The sequence below is a fragment of the Cystoisospora suis genome, assembly GCF_002600585.1.
Source record: "Cystoisospora suis strain Wien I chromosome Unknown contig_672, whole genome shotgun sequence".
Taxonomy (NCBI): Eukaryota; Apicomplexa; class Conoidasida; order Eucoccidiorida; family Sarcocystidae; genus Cystoisospora; species Cystoisospora suis.
In genome coordinates this window covers 15568-24786 of record NW_027153473.1, presented here as the reverse complement: position 1 = coordinate 24786, position 9219 = coordinate 15568, and the positions used below count along the sequence as shown (strand labels likewise).

General features: G+C 51.8%; 3 protein-coding genes across 3 annotated transcripts in view; 1 reads left to right on the top strand and 2 right to left on the bottom strand.

Annotated features, from left to right (window-relative positions):
* Positions 1-4786, bottom strand: part of CSUI_001682 (arid bright dna binding domain-containing protein) — a 21086-nt gene extending 16300 nt beyond the window's left edge. The window contains exons 1-4 of the mRNA XM_068061887.1: positions 2911-4786; positions 1765-2171; positions 934-1034; positions 170-288 (exon numbers count right to left, since the gene is read on the bottom strand). Coding sequence (XP_067926139.1) covers positions 170-288; positions 934-1034; positions 1765-2171; positions 2911-3144 — 861 coding nt within the window. The 5' untranslated portion in view covers positions 3145-4786. The remainder of the gene's footprint in view (positions 1-169; positions 289-933; positions 1035-1764; positions 2172-2910) is intronic.
* Positions 4787-4928: 142 nt separating this feature from the next.
* Positions 4929-6136, top strand: CSUI_001681 (uncharacterized protein). Its single transcript, XM_068061886.1, has 2 exons — positions 4929-5240; positions 5838-6136. The coding sequence occupies exons 1-2, from the start codon at positions 5207-5209 to the stop codon at positions 6026-6028; spliced, it is 225 nt and encodes a 74-aa protein (XP_067926138.1). The 5' UTR covers positions 4929-5206; the 3' UTR covers positions 6029-6136.
* A 1028-nt stretch (positions 6137-7164) lies between these two features.
* Positions 7165-9219, bottom strand: CSUI_001680 (uncharacterized protein). Its single transcript, XM_068061885.1, has one exon. The coding sequence runs from the start codon at positions 7984-7986 to the stop codon at positions 7822-7824; it is 165 nt and encodes a 54-aa protein (XP_067926137.1). The 5' UTR covers positions 7987-9219; the 3' UTR covers positions 7165-7821.

The window sequence follows — 9219 nt, the reverse complement described above, 5'->3', positions numbered from 1 at the left end:
AGGTTGTCTGGGAATCGAACCCAGATTCGACCCTGGTCCCGCAGAAGATAATGCACCTATCTATGGAAGATACTAACATATATATCTACACCATAATAGCACGATGAGTGACGAATGCTCCGGAATGATGGAGAGGCGCCACAGCACTGATAGGGACTGGCTCTCCTACCTGCTCGATAGAAATACCGCGATCAGGCTTAGACAGATGATAAAGCATATTGAGAGCAAAGATGGAGTCTGTCGGCGCAAAGTGCCTTTCCTCCAAGCTTTGTTGTAGACGGAAGATATCTGAAGGGACAGAAGGATAAAGACGGACATCACTGAAGCACATATCGATCTACACCGGGTCAACACGTTCCTATGCTTCTCTCTGAGATGGTCAGGGCGACACACAGAGACACCTCCAAACCGTCAAGCAGCCAGACACGTCTCCTTCGGGTCCTGCCCACCTCAACCAGGGGAAACAACCTCACATGCCTTATAAAGAGGGCTCGCTGGATTATGAGGCTATGGGTGAAACACATAGTCAAATGGGTCGGGTAGTCGGGCTGAAGGGATGGCCTGACTGCCAGGTTGGATACATGTACACAAGGTTCTCTTCGCTATAGAGATAGCACGGAGACAGCGACCCTATCTACGCATACAACATCCTCGCAGACAACAACGGAGAGCCTGAGAAATCCAGCTAGAAAAGAAACACGCTCGTGAAAATGAGAACAACGAAGAAACGATTCCGCTCTCCTGCAAGACCATCAGGCACAAAACCGGCGGCACCTACACCATCTCCATACAAATCGAGTGGGTATCTGCGCGCACCGGAGGCTGGCTATAGCACACCGTCAACGACCCCACCAACGTTATGCCGAGGAGACAGTCAATTCATATCAAATACTTCAAGCCGGGAAATGCGATCTCTCTCACTTCTCAGCTTACCAATAACAGGGGGAAGTAAACCGCGAGCAATCAGCGCCTCACGTCTCCGCCGCTTCCGTCGGCGCTCCTCGACAGCTTCGGGCGCATACTTCCGAAAGAACCTGTGGAAGAAACAGCGGCAGCAGCAGCATCAGCAAGAGTTTTACTCCTCCGAGAACCTGGCACTTAGGCTGAAGCAGCAGTTGGTAGCAGACATTGTTCAAGTCTCTTGATGAATGGACGCAACGAAGTTAATTGACAGCAGTTCATATGCTACCTTTGGATATGTATAGCCTCAAGTGATGCTGGGAGGAAGGCACAGAATATAAGGCGAAGTCTGACGATACGTTCCGCTGGTTGCTCCCTACTCGCTAGACATAGCCGGTGTTTCTCGTGCAAACTACCACCTGTAACAAACTCTCCGGTTAGGATTAAAAAGGGGTCTTTCCGTTCACACTCGGGTGTATAAGCACCAGAACGACTCCAGAAAAATGCCGTAGCAGTGGCAGCTAGACTGTTCGCACCGACAGCGAAAAAGACACCACCACGTTTGGTCATGCTGCTGCACTATGCCCTCAAGAATCGAAGTAATCACACACGGGAAAGCCTTCAGAGGTGTGTACTAAACCGCGGGGCGTTCCTACGGAACTTCCCCTGCAAGTCACTCGGCAGCATCGCATACGCGGAGATCTTTGTGAATACACACACATGAAGGCACCACGTCCGCGTGGTGAAAGAAGACGCCCAACAGGACAGAAGACAGTACATATGTGATGTGTATGTAGTCAGCCCGGCCATAGATAGACTCATGCATAGTGTTTTGTGTTTTTGTGGTAAAAGCTTTCTGCCTACTTGTTTCTCCTCCGTGTTGCCTCTAGTACGGCTGGGTTCATTCCGGTGCCTCCAACTAGACCTCCTATGCCACAGGGGACAGCTCCAGCGCCGCTCGACGGGGTACCCAATTGCTGGGCTAGTCTTCTCTCATTCCTAGTGCGGCAGCCGTAGACATCTTCTCCTGAAGGTCCTCCTGGTCCCACAGCAAAGGGCGTCATTGGGACGCCAAAACCCCCTGCGATAAGCTGCTGAGAGTCTTGTCGATCGGAGGGCGTCGAAGAGACACTCGGAGCCTGACTATGCTGATTGCTCGCACTTCGCTTAGGTGGTAATTCCATACCAGGCGGCATCAGATCACGTTTCACATGCTGCGGTACCATCTCTCCTTCAAAATGGCGGATCCATTTCACATAGTATCGCTTCACCTACGAGAAGTGGAACAAACAACAGGGTGTAGATAGATAAGATCTCTATCTCACCAAATAAATGCACGGGTGTGAAGAGAAGTATTAGACTAGAGAAAGGTTCAGAGAACCCAATAGTGGAAGAGGAAGGACACTCGAACACGAAGGCTAACTACTGACAGAGTTTGCATGCGCTATTGAAAAACAGTGACGCCGCCTTCACTTCAAAAAGTCTTCCCAGCGAGCAACCACTTTCACATGATTACTCACAAGAGCATGAAACAGAAAAATCAAGTAAACTGTACACAAGTTGAAGTGTACACAAGGGTGGGTATACATGTGGAGGCGTGTACTTGGAATCGGCATACATGGAGATATGTATTAACCTGCCGCGCATGAAAGAAAATGTAAGCCAACTGACCACCATCGCACTCGCTAGCATGAATCCAGGTTAGAGTTTTGATGTACACCTTAGCAGCAGCTCCTGAATGGTTCCCTCCAAAAGCCCTGCATGCGGGTGTAAGTTTTCCCTCTTACCACACCCGCCCCGCCGGTTCCTCGCCTACTTAACAACCAGCGACGCCCAGCTCAACAAACGCAGTTACGTTCTCTACTTACTTCTACGCCCGGAGAATCATAGACCAACAGAGACAAGAGAACAGTGCACCACTTGGGACGCATAAAGCACAGCTCAGAGGTAGACGGCGTCATTCACATCAAAGATTGCATGCATTTTCACTGGGATGTGTCTGTCTCTTACTTGCTCCAAATCTTGAGCTGAAGGAGGCTTGTCTTTGGGGACTAGGCCGAGATGTTTTGCGAGATACCCCCACTTGTTGTTTTTGTTGATCCGGGGAAAACCTCCTTGACTCATGGCAATGATGAACATGTCATACAAGTCCACCTTCTGACCCAGCAGCCGCCCAGGGACGTAGGCATGCCCCCGCTGGAGGTGGTACCTCTCCAAGCTATCAAAGAACTCTTCTCTATCCATCTTGAAGAATGGATGCAGATGAGAGGAGACACGCAAAGGTCCAGACCGACAGACACAGCGACGCTTGTCTCTACATCACCATGAGCGCTGTAACCCTTACAATAAGTGCGGAATTCTTGAGTATTGGTAGTAAGTAACAATCAACCGGGGAAAGAAGAGAGAAGGGGTGAAGAAAGGCCCCGAGCGGAGAAGAGACAACGGAGCATTCGATTGAAGAGTGAGTGAGGCCGGGAGGTTTTTGATTGATAGAAAAGGACCGGGACACAGGAGAAAGAAATGAGAGTGAAAGGAATAAGACGAACTCGACAAAACGATGATGGCGGAAGGCCTCACGACATGAAGATGCAAAAAATCAGGTATAAGCGAAGCCGGGCGCGACTATAGTCTGAAAGGGAGAAAGAGGACAATGAAGGTGGGGGCCGATAGAGAAAGGGAAAGTGGCAGAAAGAAAGCAGAGAAAAGGCAGACGCAAAGACAGGAGGAGACCAGTACGCTAAAAACAATAACGGGACACGCACCAGCAGACCCACCTCCGCAACACAAACACCCGGAGTTTACCTCACTCCTACACTCCCTCCATCATTCTTTTCTTCTGTCGCTACCCCATTGCCTTCTCAATCCTTCCTTCCCTTGGGTAAGTATGTGGTCGATGCAAGTCGTTGAACAACCAGAGCTGCTCTGCTCTACTCGATGTGCTGCTAGGTCGTCCACTGTCCATCACAACTGCTCATGCCTCTCAAACTCATCAGCCGGAAGCGAGGTCTGCTGGTTTCATTTCTTCCGTCTCTCACTCCACACTCTACGGCACAACTGAAAAAAGCGCGTGGACTACGCATTCGGGGACTTAACCAACAAATGCTAACCCGAGGTGTCAAGGCTAACAAAAGAAACTCCGACCACAGTATCGCCAGAGAAAAACCACAGAAAGAAACTTGGGAATAAACGCCCCAGGTTACGCGTAAAAGCGAAGCAAGCATGACCCTTCTACAGACAGAAGAGAAGAAAGGCAACCTCCCATGGAGCAGGAGGGACAGAGAGAGACAAGTAGTGCGTTAGTCCCAACTACAGGGATGCTGCGCAATACGAAAGCGACAAAAAAACCGGAAAGCTCACAGGTTAAACCACTTCGGTGTGCTAGTTCAGTTCACTTTCCTCCATGAAAAAAGAACGGCACTCGTCTCTTTCGCTTGAGACTGTAGAGCTGGTGGGAAACAAAAAAAAAGAGGCGGACCGCGAGTAGAGAGAAAACATTGGGTGCCAAGAATCACAGCCCCTTTCAACAGCCATACTTTTCGCTCAGGAGAACCGAAGAGTCAGATCTGTACAGGGGCCGACGAACTACATGTAGCCCAGAAAGGGGGTGAGGTACCCCCCCCTAAAGAATGAGGTAAGAATCCACTAGCGAGGCGGCGCATAAAAGGCCCGGGTGCCATCCCTATGCCTTTGCCAGAACAGTCTACAAGTAGAAAGGGCAAGCGGCAACAAATTTCCCTGAACCAAGACCCGGCTGTTCCCGGCCTGCAGATGAAAAGCATGCACAACAGCGAAAAGCGTCCGGCCCAAAGCGGGAGAAGTGGACAGGAGGACCAGGTCTCTCCCCGGCAAATGCGTGACGGTGTGATGCAAGACAAAGTTGCCATAAGCAGACAATCTCTATGCCCCACGATGATCAAAAGAGCTTTTCTCAGGCGAGCGGTTTCAGAAGCCGGGAGTGCTTGTCCGAAACCCGGGGACTCCAGGGAATCTCCGGCCGAGGGACTCAGTTCCACTAGGGGGCTGGCACGAGTAAGCTCAGCTGAAACACACCGGACCCGCGAAAAAGCCAGTCAATCAGCTCCGACGCATGCAGAAACAATCTGGGCAGGGAGTGTTTTCGTTTAGTGATCGTATCGATTTCTGCCAAAAGTGTGCCTACCCAAGCTTCCCGGGGTGATATGGCGGTGAGAGTGATGGACTGATCCTGCAAGTAGTGGACCACCGGAGACGTCAGAGCACTTCACGCTGGCACGCTCCACGGTCACAAGACAAAGCGTGCTGCTGTCGTGTCTCACGGACCTCGCCGATGGCAGAAGCTGAACCAGCAAAGCGACAAAGAGGTACGAGACCATCATCATCATTGCTACGGATACTGCACTCGTTGCGGCCGCTTGGCCTGGTAACGTGTGGACGGCAAGGGCGGAGACAGGAATTCTTGGAACTCCTTCGTCGGCGGTCCTTCACAGACGCATGTCACATAGGTGCTAAACACCAACAGCTTGGAAAGCCGCTGCTGGAAGCTTCTCTGAGCGAGGGCCTTGTCCCCACTTCCGCCCGCACGTGACATTGGTCCACTTAATACTCCACGAACACCTAGAAAGCCGCTCCCTATTCCAGAAGCAGGATTGACCGTCGAGATGTATCGATATCTACAATTACTACGCAGTCTGGGAGCTCGTGTCGTCAGTGACAGTCCAGAAGATACAAACGGAAACGATTGCAGGCCCAACCGGAGCTGGGGTGAAACATCGTGTTCCGCAGACAGTAGGTATCTTCGAGGCTCGAAGGAGCAGTGTCCTTGCGGGAAGATAGGTACCTGCACCTGTCGTGAGTCACGTATCTTGCAGGACGTGAAGACGCCAGCAGTGATGATATATTCTGACAGTGTATGGCCGAGGGGACGTGTTGTTCTGTCTGTGGTGTCTTTCCTCGTGCAGCTTTCTGCGCACACCACTGTGGGCTCTGCAGGCAGCAACACAGAGAAGGCTTAGGTCCCCCGCGTACTTCCACTCCCGGAAGGAACTTTCTTTCTCTGACCACTCAGCTCGTCTTTTGTCGACGCATGTTTCACCGGCCGATCGTCAAGGGACCGCCGCTCTCAGCACGGGCTGTGTTGTCGGCAGTGTAGTCTCGTTGAAAAGCGCTGAACTAGTGACAGTTTGTGAAGTGGGTCCCGGCATCGGGCAAAGAGGAAAGAGGATCATTTTCAGAAGCGGTATCTAGAAGACGGCGTGCTGATGAGCTAGCAGGCGTATACCTTGAAACCTCTACAGAAGTTTTTGCCTGCTCTCGAAATTCGCGACAGGTCCTGATGGACCTGTCGCAACAACACATTGCACAGACGACTGCAGGGTGCTTGCGACCGTTGCTGCCCGTCTGTCGTGGAGAGTTTGACTTGGCTTCGATCAGCGACTAAATTCAGCGATTGAAGCAAACTCAGCTCATACCAAGAAGCGAAAAGCTGGAGGGCGGCAATACCAAAGCCGCGGACACTTGTGATACCAACCCCCGGAAACAAAGTCATTCTCGTCTTTGGAGTTCCCTTCTGTCTCCTCTTGTGTCAGCTGTCAAAACGCCCTTCAGGCAGCACGTTTGAGGTGAATCCAGCAACTGCACATTATCTCCCCTGATCTTTTACGACCGTATGCATCCACGAAGGCGGTCCTTACAGCGCATTTTAGGTCGGATCGCTTGGGTTGTCTGGCCTGAGCCACCCTCTTTAAGCTGTTTCAGTCTGCAGAAGCGTGCTACGTTCGCTCGTCTGTATCGGCTGATGCGCCTGCGCACACCGGTTCTTTGTGTTGCGGCGGTGGTCACTCAGTCATGCGGCAGGAACGCTTCTTGACCCAGTGAGCTGTTTAGCAACCGGGCACGAGCACCGCATCCAGTAACGAACAGCAGGCAGCCCTGTGAGCGCTGAAGCTACAGCTGTGCAGCCGCTAAAGGGAGGGGTACTCGCCGTTGCATGGTTGGTCTCAGAATATTCACCAAGCGGAGGTGGCGTCGTTGCCTTTGTAATGGGATTGACTAGCTGAGGGACTGGAACGTCAGCTCATGACGCTGCGAAGTGGGCTTAATCAGACAGAAGATACCTGAACAATATGGGGTCTCTGAATGCGCCGGACACGCGTAAGTGTCAAACTAAACCACGTGTTCCGCTTATGTCTTAGAGCAGCGAGCTCGGGCAACCCATTGGAAACCGCGCCGCGACTCGTTCTCCGGCATGGGCCCCGAGAATACAGGAGGGACCGTCGGAAGAGTCGGTAACAGAGTGTGCCGCTGCCTGCAGTGGACATTTTCATATGCCTCAGCATGTGCACGGAAAACACGTGAAGCTTCACGCAGTGACGTGTTTCGATTCCGCATAATATTTCGTCGAGGTTCCCCACACAGGGTGGCACTCAGTAAGAGCACTCAGAAACCGAGAAACGAACGAATGCGGACAGGAACGACAGACAATACACCACCCATTCCTTCTAAATGATTCCTACGTCCTTAGGGCGAAACCCGCATCAGCGGACAAAAGTCGCGACCTCAAACTCACACCGGCTGGAAGTGCTTTGCTTACGCTCCCTTCAAAGAAAGTACACAACCAGGTGCTCCGCAAGAAGTGCGTCATGCCCACGCGGGCTCGGAATCAATACAGACCCCATTCCTGCATTCTTGACACCCGCTGTCGCTACCCCGAGAATATCCCGTGTCCCATTTCCTTGCAGGCGTAACAACCAAGGCACTGGGGAGCTCCTTACATCAAAAGCGAACGGCTATGAGGAGCCAACCAGAACGCGTGCCTCATCAGGCTGAAAGTTCCTGCATACTGCCGACCCGCTGAAGAAAATGCAAAGAGATTCAGTGAACAGAGGGTAGGACACCTAGTCACCGGGTATTGTTCCGGCAGCTTCCACGGGTACGTGAATGACGTCAAAAACAATGCACATTCTGCACACGTCCTGCAGACGGGTTTGGAGACTCTGAGGTCGCCCCACCTGCTCCCGACCAGGGACGCAAGCGGGTAGGTCCAAGCGCGACGAGGAAGCAAAAACGCAACAGACAACAGAAACGGAGACACGAATACTGTTTAATCATCAGCCCTCCAGCTGTCCGAACGCGCGCAGCAGGCCATCAAATCGCCTCCCGATCCCTCGTACGAAACACGTGAGAGAGACATGGCAGTTCCTATTCTAGTCAAGCGGCGCCCTAGTTGGGCGGGCATTGAGATTGACGTCAGTCGTTGTGAGTAAAGAGGTTGTACACACACCTACTCTCCCAACAGAGGAGATAAGCGTGTTGAACATCTCGGGGTACGCTCATATGAAAGGCAAGTGAGATAAATGCCTGAAGGCGGCATCCCGCAGCCGAGTTTACTTGATACCGCGAAAAATAAGAAAGAAAAGCGACTCGGCTTTACTACGGTGAAGCACCATCTTATCCTTGTATCAGGACAGGGCAACTGTTTCACTACTACGGAGTCTTGTTCTCCGGTCTCTGCGGTAAAACTGCTTCTTTCGCTCCGAAGAACTCGCACGCGCAACACTTCACAAATGAACTCCCTCAGCGGCGTCGCTCGGTGAGGACCTGCGACATAGCCACTGCTTTACTGGGGTGCGGTGATCTTTGTATCCGCAGGCGAACACCTTACGTTTATGATACACTCATTCATTCATCACCATGGCGTGAAACTCCTAACGCATATAATATATATGAGAACATCAACTGCAATGAAGGGGAAAAGGGAGCCATCGACGGGTTCTAACACCGTCCCCCCCTTCCCCCCCCATGCCTTAGATCATCACTTCTTTGGGTCATCCACCATTCCCGGACTCGACACGTCATCTCTCAGCTGTCTCTTTTGTTCTCTTGAGTCAGGCATACAGACAACTACACATACCCTGCTACTTGCACAGGAGTCGCGTGATGACAAACGGAGGAGATGGCAGATGTCCGACCACTACGGCGGCCCCTCCCGGCGCCTTCCGTGGAGTCTTCGAAGTGTACGGCACGTTTTCGCATACTAATGAGAAAGTATTTGAAACTGTAAAATCATTACCCCACATATACTCAACCCGCACTGACGGGGCTAATTCAGATCTGTTGAAGACTGTTTTGTCCCGTCCTATCCGTTCAGCAGTTGCGGGAGTCTCTCATGACGACGAGACACATACACACACCCTATCTAAGAACTCACGGCAAGGGCTCACTCCCTCCTCAATCTCTTCTCCCGTGAGAAAACTCTCTGAAAAATAGGGAGAGTTGTTCATTCCACACTGATCACGAGACCTCCCTGGCGGACTGTTGTGTGCTGATTGTACACATCAAGAT

Excerpts from the sequence above, each read along its gene's own strand:
- CSUI_001681 (XM_068061886.1), top strand. The coding sequence starts at position 5,207 with ATGGCAGAAGCTGAACCAGCAAAGCGACAAAGAG. Across the intron at positions 5,241-5,837 it reads ACCAGCAAAGCGACAAAGAG|CTTTCTGCGCACACCACTGT; the intron begins GTACGAGACCAT and ends TTCCTCGTGCAG.
- CSUI_001680 (XM_068061885.1), bottom strand. The coding sequence starts at position 7,986 with ATGATTAAACAGTATTCGTGTCTCCGTTTCTGTTGTCTGTTGCGTTTT.